Source organism: Ostrea edulis, chromosome 7 (assembly GCF_947568905.1).
Source record: "Ostrea edulis chromosome 7, xbOstEdul1.1, whole genome shotgun sequence".
Taxonomy (NCBI): Eukaryota; Metazoa; Mollusca; class Bivalvia; order Ostreida; family Ostreidae; genus Ostrea; species Ostrea edulis.
In genome coordinates this window covers 3532868-3547891 of record NC_079170.1, presented here as the reverse complement: position 1 = coordinate 3547891, position 15024 = coordinate 3532868, and the positions used below count along the sequence as shown (strand labels likewise).

The 15024-nt window shown below is 36.0% G+C and overlaps 1 protein-coding gene across 4 annotated transcripts; it reads left to right on the top strand.

Annotated features, from left to right (window-relative positions):
- Nucleotides 1–4561: 4561 nt before the first annotated feature.
- Nucleotides 4562–14898, top strand: LOC125654119 (plexin-A1-like). 4 transcript variants are annotated; one of them, XM_048883903.2, is made up of 12 exons: nt 4568–6125; nt 6362–6547; nt 7186–7314; nt 8236–8330; nt 9165–9267; nt 10035–10200; nt 11068–11158; nt 11597–11622; nt 11892–12083; nt 12333–12526; nt 12947–12976; nt 13722–14898. In XM_048883903.2, exons 1-10 carry the CDS (start codon nt 4965–4967, stop codon nt 12416–12418), a joined length of 2235 nt encoding a protein of 744 aa, XP_048739860.1. In that variant the 5' UTR covers nt 4568–4964; the 3' UTR covers nt 12419–12526; nt 12947–12976; nt 13722–14898. The 4 variants fall into 4 exon arrangements, with proteins under 4 accessions (XP_048739862.1, XP_048739861.1, XP_048739860.1 ...); XM_048883902.2 differs by lacking the exon at nt 12947–12976 and having other exon boundaries at nt 4570–6125; XM_048883904.2 differs by lacking the exons at nt 6362–6547; nt 12947–12976 and having other exon boundaries at nt 4564–6125.
- The last annotated feature ends 126 nt before the right edge of the window (nt 14899–15024 follow it).

Genomic DNA, 15024 nt, shown 5'->3' with positions numbered 1-15024 from the left:
AAGCAAAGTCAACAGAATGGCGCCAAAAATCTGCACGAATCTCACGTGACAAATGGATGTCGATGTTTTAGTCAGTCTAGGTATGGATACAGAGCCCAAACCAAAATAAAGTTCAATTATTGTTCATGTATATTCAAAATTTCTGCATTTGGCTTTAATCTTAATTTACATTTGAAATTTTAAAACGTTCCCTTAAGCCTGAATCGAAGCCATCTTATGACATTTCAGAATACTTAAATCCGTTGTCAACAGTCCCCCCCCCCCCCCACTGGATCCCCCGGCCTATTAGGGCCCTGTCCTAGACCCGCTATGGGTTAATCGATTTGTTTGTCTATCACCGCAGCTCAGTGGATTAAAGTGTCAGGTCATTGACCGGCACTTTTGTTCACATCTACTGAAATATTTTTTTTTTTCAAAATCAGATTTTAAAAAAATCAAAATTGCATATTTTCTGCTTTTTTGACATAAAATACTTCTTACATTTCATCGTATCTTTCATGATTAAATCATTTCGTACTGATTTGAGAAACTATTTCAAGGTGTAGCGAGTCACCTTAAGTAATGGGTGTAAAAGACTGATTGTTTATATTACATCTTGTCGAGAATTTTTCACTCATATTGAGATGTCACCAGCTGTAGGTGAAGTACCACTTTAGACCCATGCTTAGTGGTCATCGTAACAGCGAGGGTTCATGCCAAAGCTGCCTGCCGCGACAGGAGACCGGAAGTAGTTTATTAATGGATCTGTACTGAATTTATTAATTGGTACACTTGCTGTGCCAGAATGGGAACCATTCTGAAGAATATTAACAGTTAACAGAGACAATAAACAGTCTCGAGATGCATGAACAAAAGTCTTGAAAATAAAACAAAATGGTCAAGGTTTGTTATCAAGCTCTGGTCGTGAGGCCGAATTTCAATTGATTTATATACACGTGTATGTAGGTGCTTCCTGTTGATTTCTATACACGTGTATGTAGGTGCTTCCTGTTGATTTCTATACACGTGTATGTAGGTGCTTCCTGTTGATTTCTATACACGTGTATGTAGGTGCCTCCTGTTGATTTCTATACACGTGTATGTAGGTGCTTCCTGTTGATTTCTATACACGTGTATGTAGGTGCCTCCTGTTGATTTCTATACACGTGTATGTAGGTGCTTCCTGTTGATTTCTATACACGTGTATGTAGGTGCCTCCTGTTGATTTCTTTACACGTGTATGTAGGTGCTTCCTGTTGATATCTTTACACGTGTATGTAGGTGCTTCCTGTTGATTTCTATACACGTGTATGTAGGTGCTTCCTGTTGATTTCTATACACGTGTATGTAGGTGCTTCCTGTTGATTTCTATACACGTGTATGTAAGTGCTTCCTGTTGATTCCTATACACGTGTATGTAGGTGCCTCCTGTTGATTTCTATACACGTGTATGTAGGTGCTTCCTGTTGATTTCTATACACGTGTATGTAGGTGCTTCCTGTTGATTTCTATACACGTGTATGTAGGTGCCTCCTGTTGATTTCTTTACACGTGTATGTAGGTGCTTCCTGTTGATTTCTATACACGTGCATGTAGGTGCTTCTTGTTGATTTCTATACACGTGTATGTAGGTGCTTCCTGTTGATTTCTTTACACGTGTATGTAGGTGCTTCCTGTTGATTTCTTTACACGTGTATGTAGGTGTTTTCAGTTGATTTTTATACACGTGTATGTAGGTGCTTCCTGTTGATTTCTATACACGTGTATGTAGGTGCTTCCTGTTGATTTCTTTACACGTGTATGTAGGTGTTTTCAGTTGATTTTTATACACGTGTATGTAGGTGCTTCCTGTTGATTTCTTTACACGTGTATGTAGGTGCCTCCTGTTGATTTCTTTACACGTGTATGTAGGTGCCTCCTGTTGATTTCTACACACGTGCATGTAGGTGCTTCCTGTTGATTTCTATACACGTGTATGGAAGTGCTTCCTGTTGATTTCTATACACGTGGATGTAGGTGCCTCCTGTTGATTTTTATACACGTGTATGTAGGTGCTTCCTGTTGATTTCTATACACGTGTATGTAGGTGCAGACCTGTTGGTGCAGACTAATACTGACATAATTTATTCCAGAACTTTTCTGCTCAGTTAGATAATTACAAATACAGATATTATATCATGTACATGTAATACATATCGCCATATTTCATAAAATTATTAGAACTAATTAGTATTTTCAGTGTGAAAAATCCAACGACAAACAAAAATGTTGGCCTAATTTTTCAACAGAATTATGGTCAATCTTCCACGCTTTGCAGTATTTCATTTTATCTAATACATTTTATTTATTGTGAAGAGCGTTTCGCGGTATTTTATTTTATCTAATACATCTTATTTATTGTGAAGAGCGTTTTGCGGTATTTTATTTTATCTAATACATTTTATTTATTGTGAAGAGCGTTTCGCGGTATTTTATTTTATCTAATACATCTTATTTATTGTGAAGAGCGTTTTGCGGTATTTTATTATGCCCCCCTTTGAAAAAGAGGGGGCATATTGTTTTGCAACTGTTGGTTGGACGGTCGGTCGGTCGGTCGGTCGGTCTCTAGACCATGTGTTGTCCGTTCAATATCTTGAGAACCATTCACTTGATGATAATGATATTTCATATGTGGGTTAGTTATGAGTAGAAGAGGACCCCTAATGTTTTTCAGGTCAAAAGGTCAAGGGTCAATCTACTCTGGACATAGGAATATAATGTCCGCTCAATATCTTGATAACCCTTTGCTTGAAAAACATCAAACTTAGCACACTGGTACATCCTAAGGAGTAGATGACCACTATTGATTTTGAGGTCATATGGTCAAAGGTCAAGGGTCAAACTAGGCATAGGAATATACTGACCATTCAATGTGTAGAGAACCCTTTGCTTGACAGACATCAAACTTCAAACACTGGTACATCTTCAGGAGAAGATGATCCCTATTGATTTTGAGGTCACATGGTCAAAGGTCGAGGGTCAAACTGGACATAAGAATATAATGTCCTCTCAATATCTTGAGAACCCTTTGCTTGACAGACATCAAACTTAGTACACTGGTATATCTTCAGGAGAAGATGACTCATATTGATGTGGAGGTCACATGATCAAAGGTCAAGGGTCAAACGGGACATTGGAATATACTGTCTGCTGAATATCTTGAGAACCCTTTGCTTGACAGACATCAAACTTAGTACACTGGTACATCTTCAGGAGAAGATGACCCATATTGATTTTGAGGTCAAAAGGCAATTGTTGAACTGGACATAGTAATATGCTGTCTCCTATATTTTAAGAATTATTTGCTTGATTGACACCAAACTTGGTACACTGGTACAGCATAAGGAGTAGATGACCCCTATTGATTTTTAGGTCACATGGTCAATTCACTCTTGACATAGGAAGATATTGCCTGCTCAATATTTTTGAATTGATGATACTACTATCAATTAAATGATGTGTATGTATAACCCTTTTCAATTTTGCACCATGGGGGGGAGGGGGGGGGGGGCATATGTGTTTTACAAACATCTCTTGTTTTAACTAATACATCTTATTTATTGTGAAGAGCGTTTCGCGGCATTTTATTTTATCTAATACATTTTATTCATTGTGAAGAGCGTTTCGCGGTATTTCATTTTATCTAATACATTTTATTCATTGTGAAGAGCGTTTCGTGGTATTTTATTTTATCTAATACATTTTATTCATTGTGAAGAGCGTTTCGCGGTATTTTATTTTATCTAATACATTTTATTCATTGTGAAGAGCGTTTCGTGGTATTTTATTTTATCTAATACATTTTATTCATTGTGAAGAGCGTTTCGCGGTATTTTATTTTATCTAATACATTTTATTCATTGTGAAGAGCGTTTCGTGGTATTTTATTTTATCTAATACATTTTATTCATTGTGAAGAGCGTTTCGTGGTATTTTATTTTATCTAATACATTTTATTCATTGTGAAGAGCGTTTCGTGGTATTTTATTTTATCTAATACATTTTATTCATTGTGAAGAGCGTTTCGTGGTATTTTATTTTATCTAATACATTTTATTTATTGTGAAGAGCGTTTCGCGGTATTTTATTTTATCTAATACATTTTATTCATTGTGAAGAGCGTTTCGTGGTATTTTATTTTATCTAATACATTTTATTTATTGTGAAGAGCGTTTCGTGGTATTTTATTTTATCTAATACATTTTATTCATTGTGAAGAGCGTTTCGCGATATTTTATTTTATCTAATACATTTTATTTATTGTGAAGAGCACATGTGTAAATATTGACACAAAGAAGCATCAAAGATAAATCTGGACTAATTGAATCTGGACTAATTATAAATCTGGACTAATTGGTAATAAGTATGGAAAAAAGATATGCATCACTGAATCAAAATGTTGACAGATATATTTAAATAGCCAGCTTGTATAATTATTGGGCTCTATTTGTATCCTTTGTCAATGATTAAACAGAGCGGTTTAACGACTTATTTTATCAAACAAAGCTCAATGAATCTTGACTACAGTCTTTGATAAGTATAATATTATCTATTGTTTATAATGAAATAAAAACAAACGTCATCTTATGATACACCAAACATCTCGCATAATGCATAACACGGTTTCACTTCTGGAGCGAGCGATCCCACATGATCCCGTACAATGATTCACTTCATGAAATGCGTGGACTTCCTTTTGCGCTCGAGTGTAACTCTTACAATAAAAACCAGCCACTTCTCGTGTTGACTATCGGGGGAGTTTATTCAAGCTTGGGAGTGGCCAACGGCGGGATTGACGAACGGACGAATTTTACATGATTTAAAACTGTTCGATACGAATTTTCCCCGTTAAACATAAAATTCGAGTTCCTACCTGTACATCTTTATAAGTAGCGTCGGATTGTGTTACGTGTTGGTTTAGACAATATACACCGAGTTCCTGTACTATGAATCTGTTATCGATGATGTTACGGTGGAACTTGGACGCCGTACTGGTGTGGATATACTTGAGTATACCTGTTTCTCTTTCCTCGGAGTCACCTATTAATAAAGTCTTTCATAATCCAAATTCGCCGTACGATTTCACGCACCTGTGTGCATATGACTCCGACGAAATAATCATAGGAGGAACCAATTATATTCATCGGGTATTTGCAGGAAACTTAAGTCTCCAAACTTCACAGAAAATTGGACCGAAATTGGACAATCCAAACTGCTTTTATTCGGAAGATTCTACTTGTAAGAAGAAAATGTACAATAGCTATGTTAAAGTTCTTCTTGTAAATAAACGAGAGCAACCTAACCAAGACGAGCTTATAATCTGTACAAGTTTATATCAAGGAACTTGTGAGAAGCGTAATCTGTCCAGCCTGGAATTGCTGCCCAGCTCAGGTCCTAAAGAAAAACCAAGAAGACCTATAGTTGCCAATAATAAAACAGCCACTACTATCGCATTTTTGGCCCCCGGCCCTAGCAGTGATGGGTCATCTCAGTCCACTGCTCTGTATGTTGGGGCCTCCTGGACTAACACCGGACTAAGGGCCATTAGAAGTCTACTACCCGCCTTCAGTAGCAGGAACATACTCGACTTTGATTTCACATATAACGATCTACTGACCAGTTCTTCTACAATGACGGATGAGGTTGTCCGAGATTCATTCCCTATTCGATACGTGTATGGATTTGCATCTAGAAATTTCAGCTACCTAGCTACAATTCAAAAGTCTAGCGTTCAAACAAATGACTATGTGTCGAAGCTGATACGAGTGTGTCAATTTGATAGGAGATTTTATTCATATGCCGAGGCATCTTTAAGGTGCGAGGACAACGGGAAATTGTACAATTTGTTACAAACAGCATATCTGAGTAAACCTGGTAGTTACCTGGCAAGGGCCCTAGGAATACCTAAAGACGAGGACGTCCTATTTGGAATGTTCGGGTTCGGAAATCCAGATAAACCGGTAACAAAGGACAGGAGATCTGTCATGTGCATCTTTCCAAGCAGACTCATAAGACGGGTGTTTTCCCGTAATATTAGAAAATGTTTCGATGGTAATGGAAAAACTGGACCAGATCATATAGTTTCTCCGAGAAACTGCAAACGTTCAGTATGTACAGTTTGTTTATAGATAGAGAGAAGGGAGCATGTGCTAAAATATTTAAAGTAAAACGAGTAATGCTTAGTATTCATATACAAAATATCTATAACAATGTACGATGCTAATAATTTAACAAATCAACAAATATAACCGCAAGACATTTTACCAATTTCTTTTCATGGAATCATTAAATTCTGTAGTTAGTTTTTATGGTATTACGAAACACTACCACTTGTTTTTGGTAGACAATTGAAATTGGTGATGATTATTGCGGGAAATACGAATTTAACACTCCTATTGATGGTCCAGAGCCTGTCGTCTCTAGCACGAGCTACGCCATCGATACTGCTGCTTCTTCGCTCATAGTAACTACAACACATAGCGGTCACACTGTAGCATTCGTCGGTACAACAAATGGCGTCGTGATAAAGGTAACAATCAAAACACCTAGACAATTCTATATCTTGACATTTCCAATGTTTTTGCCTTAGATATCGTTACAAATTGTAATAACAGCCATTTCCGCATGGATACAGTGCGGTTGTGATAAAAAGCGCGTATGAATCTTTATAGATATAGTTCGTTTATTTTAAGGTAGCTCATTACACTGAAATTGTATTTAATGGCTCGTTAAAATACTTCTTATGAAGTATGATTTCACCATAGAAAGAGTGATACATTAAATAAAAAGTTAGTTTAACGAGCTACCTTAAAGACTGGGAATTCCGACAGATATGAAATCAGAATGTAAATATGAAAAATATATTTCATTTTTGAAAATACAAGTAGGTACATTGTATGACCTTCAACGTTTCACGCTAGTATACTAACGCGCCTCAAGAAGTACGCCAGCGGCATGAAACGTCGCAGTTCACACTCTCATGAATTTTCAAAATCTGACACTCAATCTGTTACTTTTGACCAGTACTGTATTACTGGCATGTAACAAAAACTCTTGCACGTCTCTCACGTGATTAATATGTTACTTTTGACAAGTACTGTATTACTGGCATGTAACAAAAACTCTTGCACATCTTTCACGCGATCAATCAAAGCTATGACCTTACAGGTAAAGATTGAAGCACCAGGGATCGCAGAGGAATACAGCGAGGTCACCTTAGATGCTGGGATGCCCATTACAAGATACACATTTACTGATTACGATCGCCAACATCTGTACGTTCTCACTCCTAGAAAGGTAACTGAGTATTGCACATTAGTACGTTACAGACTGATCACTCTTCATTGTCATTAAACCGACAAAATCTCTATGTTTTACTCCAAGGAAATTAATTCATTATTAGCATACTGATGATGAACAGCAACATATTTATCGCCCCATATCAAGAAACATACATGCAATAAATAAAAATGAAACGTTTATGGAAATATCATTCTTTTCGTTTTTTTTAAATATCGGTTTTTGTCCAATGTTTCAACTCATTTCAAATCACTTCGTTCAACAAACTATTCGTGAGATTCTACTTTATGATGATAACATTTGGACGGATATCAACACTGTAGTACGACCGATTTCCGTCATCTGGTCAATATCGAGGGCCCAGGGCGGTTAAAAGGGGATGTTTACTCCTACCAGGCACATGATATCACTTCAGGTGTGTCTAGGGACCCGTGTTTGCCCATTTACTCAATTTTGTATTACTATTCCTCATGTAAGGTGAAGATAACGAACAGTGATCAATCTCACAACTCCTGTAAGTAATACAAAATAGAGAGTTGGGCAACACGGACCCCTGCATATACCAGAGGTGGGATCAGAAGCCTAGGAGGAGTAAGCATCCCCTATCGACCGGTCACACCCGCGGTGATCCCTCTATCTTGATCAGGTAAACGGAGTTATCTGTAGTAAAAATCAATGTGTCAAAAACGGTCTAACAATCGGTATGAAACACGTCAGACAGCATTTAATACAATGATAGGTTTGTATTGGCAAACTAGATGGTAAAACGCCAAATCTTTGCCGTATTGATTTGAAGAAAATGCACTATTTGTATGGAAAATCTTCAATATACTACATGTATCTAATTATGAAAAGTTTTGAATACTAAACAGAGAGTTAGATTAGCATGCAGAGAATAATTTTTTTTACTGTTTTTAGCTTATCAAAATGAAAGTGGAGACCTGCACACAATATGTTGTCTGCGATAACTGTATACGCGATCCATACTGCACATGGGACACTCAAAAAATAAAGTAAGAAATCTACTTATGAAAGCAAATGTCATCAATCATCGAATTCAGAAGAACAACTTTACTTGAAATTAATCTTGAAAAGTTAATAGCTCATGACCAGGTTCAATACTACCGGTACTATGTGTATCTGCCATCGAGAAAGACATACCTTTTTCAGAACCTTGTTGTAGGTCATCTTCTGTGGTTCAATACTACATGCAGGAAAATATTCAGCTTCTTTTCTTCTTGATTTTAATTTTTTTGTCCTTCTTGTCAGTAGTAAAGTTGAAGACTGGGCGAGTATATTCGAGACCGAGTTATCTAAATTTTATTTTAAATTTGATACAATTTCGTCTGGGCGAATTTTAAACGGACCGAATGAAACTGTTTGCAAGTGTAAAAAGGCGGGAAAAACCCACGAGGTGATACCAATCCTGTATACCACAATTATGGCGTTACTTCCTTACTATGTAGATATGTTGACAAATAGTTTCCCTAGTTGTGTATATTTTCCACCTTGAAAGTGAGATGTGCTGAGCTACATGTAATCAGCCTTCATATTTCGATTCAGAGCTTGGAGAAGTTGCCTCGGAGTTGAAAATGTTGGTATCTCTTCAATGAACGATCAAAATATCGTATGATGAAGAAAACATAATGTTTATTTGGGAATCATTTTAATTCATATAGAAGTTGACCAGAGATGACATCAGAACGGTTGTTTGAAAACTTGTGTTCAAAATGAAATACACGTGTACGTACATGTTAGAGATGAAAAATATTGCATTAATGGATAATAAACAAGTAAATATGTACTGAAGATACAACTGGATGAGATAACAATCACTTGCTTTACAGGTGTATGTCATCGGACAATGTCTCCTCAACCGATGCATTGGTTGGAACTTGTCCATCAATATCATCTTTAAACAAAACTGGAACGAACAACATACCTACACTCGTAAGTGAGATCTTAAACAGAATATGATAATTTTCTGTGAAAGAGGCACATGCAAGCTGCGATTTGAATTTGAGAATTCCAATTGGAAGAGATGAGATGGATTACAGGCGAGATATATCTACATATTTAGAATGAATGGATAGAAACCATTGATGTACGAAAATCTAAGCACGGGTTGATATATTCATTGTTCCATTTTAGTTTGGAAATATGATTGATTGATTGATTGTATATTGTTTAACGTATCTCTCGAGAATTTTTCACTCATATGGAAAAGTCACCATTGCCGGTGAAGGGCTGCAAAATCTAGACCTATGCTCGGCGCTTTTGGCCATTGAACAGGGAGGGATCTTTATTATGCCACACCTGCTGTGACACGGTACCTCGGTGTTTGCGGTCTCATCCGAAGGACCGCCCCATTTAGTCGCCTCTTACGATAAGCAAGGGGTACTGAGGACCTATTCTAACCCGGATCCCCACGTGAAAGTTTAGAAATACTTTGAAAAAACATACATGTATTTTGATAGAATGAGAAAATCTGAGAACTGTGATATTTGCTTCATAAGTTTTTGTTTTTCGCATACTGACATTGTTAATGAACCGGTTATCATTTTATCTTCGTTGCAATAATTATTCAGTTGATACATTATTCAAGAGTTTAAAGTCTGGCTTACATGTAACTGATTCATCTGAAGAATGATATTTAGTTCAATAGTTCAACAGATAATTTTGTCAATTACTATATCTTAACTTAAACTTTCTTGAAGTTAATCATTTCTGTGGCCAACCTACAACAATTACGCGAAGGTCAATACGCATGCTCGTATAACGGGTATGGAGAAAAAATGACGACAACAGCCGAGAGGATCGAGGACAATCAGATACAGTGCAGCATACCATGGGAGGAGTTACCGCCCTTTCCGTTACATAGAGGTAAGTCATCTTATTACTGTAAGCAGACTGCAAATTGTGTGCACTGCTGTATGATATTGCATCTGGTGCTCAACAACAACTGTAGCAACACCAAAAATAAGTACAGCAACAACCAACAACAATTATAACAAAAACAACAACAACAACTGTAGCAATACCAAAAATAAGTACAGCAACAAACCAACAACAATTATAACAACAACAAAAACTGTAGCAATACCAAAAATAAGTACAGCAACAACCAACAACAATTATAACAACAACAACTGTAGCAATACCAAAAATAAGTACAGCAACAACCAACAACAATTATAACAACAACAACAACTGTAGCAATACCAAAAATAAGTACAGCAACAACCAACAACAATTATAACAACAACAACAACTGTAGCAATACCAAAAATAAGTACAACAACAACCAACAACAATTATAACAACAACAACGAGAATAAAAATAACAAAACAACAACTATAAAAACATCAACAATATTAACAAGGGAAATAAAAATAACAAAACAACAACTCTAAAAACATCAACAATATTAACAAGGAAAATAAATAATAACAAAAATATACTCTAACAACAAAAACAACTGTGCCAACAACTGCAAAAAACCCTCCCACATCAACACCATTTTCAACAGCAACAGCAGCTGTTAAAACAAGTGTAATAACGAAAGCCACAACAATAACTGTTTCAACACAACAATAACAGTCATTTAGAGTTCTCTACCTTTACCCTTTAATAGTAAATTCCGAACCAAGCGATATAATTACCTGTGTATATTAATATAGATACATTGTCGTATATTACATGTAATGTGCATTATGTATACTGTCTTAATATTTTCCGCTTTTTTAAAGGCTGTATCAGGATGAAATTGTCTGTGCTATTAGATGGAACACCGATAGCTTTCGAACAAATCGATTTCTTTGAATGTGAAGTAACAAACACGTAAGTTTGCAAGGTGTACACACATTTTATAGATCATAGAGACCGAGCTTCCTCTTATATCATAGAGACCGAGCTTCCTCTTATAGATCATAGAGACCGAGCTTCCTCTTATAGATCATAGAGACCAAACTTCCGTTTATATATCATAGAGACCGAACTTCCTCTTATAGATCATAAAGACCGAACTTCCTCTTATAAATCATAACGACCGAGCTTCCTCTTATAGATCATAAAGACCAAACTTCCTCTTATATATCATAGAGACCGAGCTTTCTCTTATAGATCATAAAGATCGAACTTCCTTTTATATATCATAGAGACCGAGCTTTCTTTTATAGATCATAAAGACCGAGCTTCCTCTTAAAGATATAAATTCAAAAACTTTTAATTCAGTATTAATTTCACCAAATTAACCGTAACTCATTTTGTTCATATCAGATCCTGTTCAACGAAAAATTGTACTGGTAAGAACTATTTCTGATGAACTTGCAAATTTTAATCGATTGTCTGAAGCTGATCTTTAAAATTTCAATGAAAAAAATAACAAAGTACCATCCCCATGCCTTATTTTGAATTCTTAGCACATGAATTTGTAATTTTAACTGAGTTTCAGTAAGTCTTTCTCAAAATGAAGAAGAATATATATTGTTAAAAAATGAAGTAGAGTATCGCAGATTTTAATTTTTTTGAAACTGTCTGCAGTATGATATTAAATAAAAATCGATATGAACAGTTGATGGCTTTTGGAGTTCTTTTGGGCCCTTTAGCGAATGGAGTACTTGCAGTCAAACTTGTGGAGGTGGACAACAGAACCGAACACAATATCGAACATGTACCGACCCGCCAAAATCAGAGGGAGGCAATGTTTGTGAAGGCCCAGAACATAACACAGAGACTCGACAGTGTAATGAACAAGACTGTCCTGGTAGGTCTCTGTGTTATATTAAAAATACTTACTATATTAAATCAGTCATCTGCTAGTACACATAAAAATCCAAAGTATATAAAACCAAAGAACTGAACTTTTTTCCACATCTCTAAGATATATGATATATACTTTGTAGTTTGCATATCTGTATATGTAAAAATAGATATGCAATTAAGTTTGAAAGGCGTGTCCTTTCCCTGTTTGAAAGGCGTGTCCTTTCCCTGTGTGGAACGTTTTACATTTCAGTGTACGGTGCCTGGACAGAATTTCAAGGTGTCCAGAACTGGAGTCAGTGTAGCGTATCATGTGGCGAAGGGAACAAAGTCGTATAAAACTGCGGACCTGCATCTCATCTGTCGTCATAATAGAAACAGAGGTCTGTAATGGGTCAGCATTTGAACAAGAAATTCGCGCCTGCATCCCAGGAGAATGTCCATCAGGTAACAGCTGTTTTTGTCAATTTGTTAACGTAGTAAACACAAGAAAGTTCATGGTAATTATTACGACATTACTGCTATATTGTTTATAAGCTTATCAGTTAATCTTAGATATATTTCGGAATCGTGATTTTATATTGTAAAAACAACCACCACCTACCAATAATAATCATGACATATTATGGATTGTCAACAGACAAATCAATAAGGTTCATGTTAAATCGTTTAACAGAATTTTTGACAAATATTGACTTATGGTAGTAGGCATGCTTTGATATACCATTAATAAATCATATTAATAGAATACATCGCAATGCAGTTCTAAATAGTTTGTACAATGAAAACTGTCTAATCCGGCACCTGTCGGCTAGAGCCTGTCAGATTAGACAGGTTTTGCTATATATGTACTCTTCAATATTTCAGCCACTAGTGTGCATAAACTGCAACAGATATGTCAGTTACTTATCTTATTTGCATTATAAATTGTCATGCTTATTAGAAATGATAGAACTTCCGTTGCAATGCACAATGTGATTGGTTGATTAGCATTGTTAAATACTTTACACCGTAAAAATTGAGTAGCTATTTATAGTGGATGATGTTAGTAGCATGTATATTTTCATTGTGTAGCTATAGATAGTGAATGATGTTAGTATCATGTATATTTTCATTGTGTAGCTATTGATAGTGGATGATGTTAGTATCATGTATATTTTCATTGAGTAGCTATTGATAGTGGATGATGTTAGTATCATGTATATTTTCATTGTGTAGCTATTGATAGTGGATGATGTTAGTAGCATGTATATTTTCATTCTGTACCTATTGATAGTGGATGATGTTAGTATCATGTACATCTTCATTGTGTAGCTATTGATAGTGGATGATGTTAGTATCATGTACATTTTCACTGTGTAGCTATTGATAGTGGATGATGTTAGTATCATATACATTTTCATTGTGTAGCTATTGATAGTGGATGATGTTAGTATCATGTACATTTTCATTGTGTAGCTATGGTGATTTTGTTGCACCTCATGCCATGTTATAAAAAGAATGTTGTACTCCAATATGAACAAAAAATGGATAAGGATTGAATCTAAAACTTGTTTCTTAGCAATTTATACTATTTAATGGCATACAGTGTATATATTGATTCATTCAGTTTTACAAACAGTTTTCAATTTTGTTTTTTTAGGAGAGAATGTGGCGATTGTAAGCTTAGCCATAACTGCCAGTGTAGTTTTAATAATTCTGAGCAGCACAGTCTGCGTTTGTTATCGTCGACAAATGAAATCAAGGAAAGTCTTATCTTCACATCAAACGACCCGTGAAGAGGAAACAGAACCAATGCATTCACATTACAACTACATCACTGCAGTTCTAGAACATTCTGATACTATGAATTCAGTGTACGAAGAGATTGTAGATTTGAATGAAGGTTACTTCTTAAGCCCCAATGATACTGGCGATTTCACAAATCTGGAAAGCGAGAGAGAAACAAATGAAACGTCTCTTACAGAACATCAGTATAGTGAATTGGGGAAAACTTCACGGGAGTGCCCGTACGATGTTCTAAAACGCTCCATTTCCTCTGAAACCATTACCAACGTTGCGAGGTAGCAAACAAGTCGCACATCTCAGAGTTTAACAATCATTACAAGAGATTTGTATGTTTATAATACCTTGTTCTCTTGCTTTCCTCAAAAGAAAGGTGAAGATAACGAACAGTGATCATCTCCGAGTTTAACAATCATTACATGTGTTATAATACCATGTTCTCCTGCTTTCACCAATAACAGAAAGGTGAAGATAACGAACAGTGATCAATCACTACAAGAGATGTTGATGTTAAATACTACCTTGTTCACAATCACTACAAGAGATTCTATGGTCGTTATAACGATCTAGTTCGTCAATACAACCTCGCATTGGGTCAAATGCTGTCTGACGTGTTTCATACCGATTGTTAAGCCGTTCTTAACACACTGATTTTGACTGCGGATAACTCCGTTTACCTGATCAGGATATGGGGCTCACGGCGGGTGTGACCGGTCAACAGGGGATGCTTACTCCTCCTAGGCACCTGATCCCACCTCTGTGTGTCCAGGGGTCCGTGTTTGCCCAACTATCTATTTTGCATTGCTTGTAGGAGTTATGAGATTGATCACTGTTCGTTATCTTCACCTTGCATAAAAGGACAATCAAATATATTTCCATTTTGATTTGTATGGCCGAATCGAAGGTTTTGAATGAATATCTCCACTTCTAAGATTGCCATTTTTACATCGGAGGATTTTGAATTGCCATTTATCGATGTTTATGACTCATTTGTATTTTGTTTTATTTTTTCTCATAAAATTTAATCTAAAGTATTTTAGATTTGTCTTATTAGGATTCATCATACATTGGCCAAGTCAATGAACAATTGCCGATACCAACATGGATCTCTCTAAAGATTAAAAAATTAAGAGTTGGGCAAACACGGATCCATGGAAACA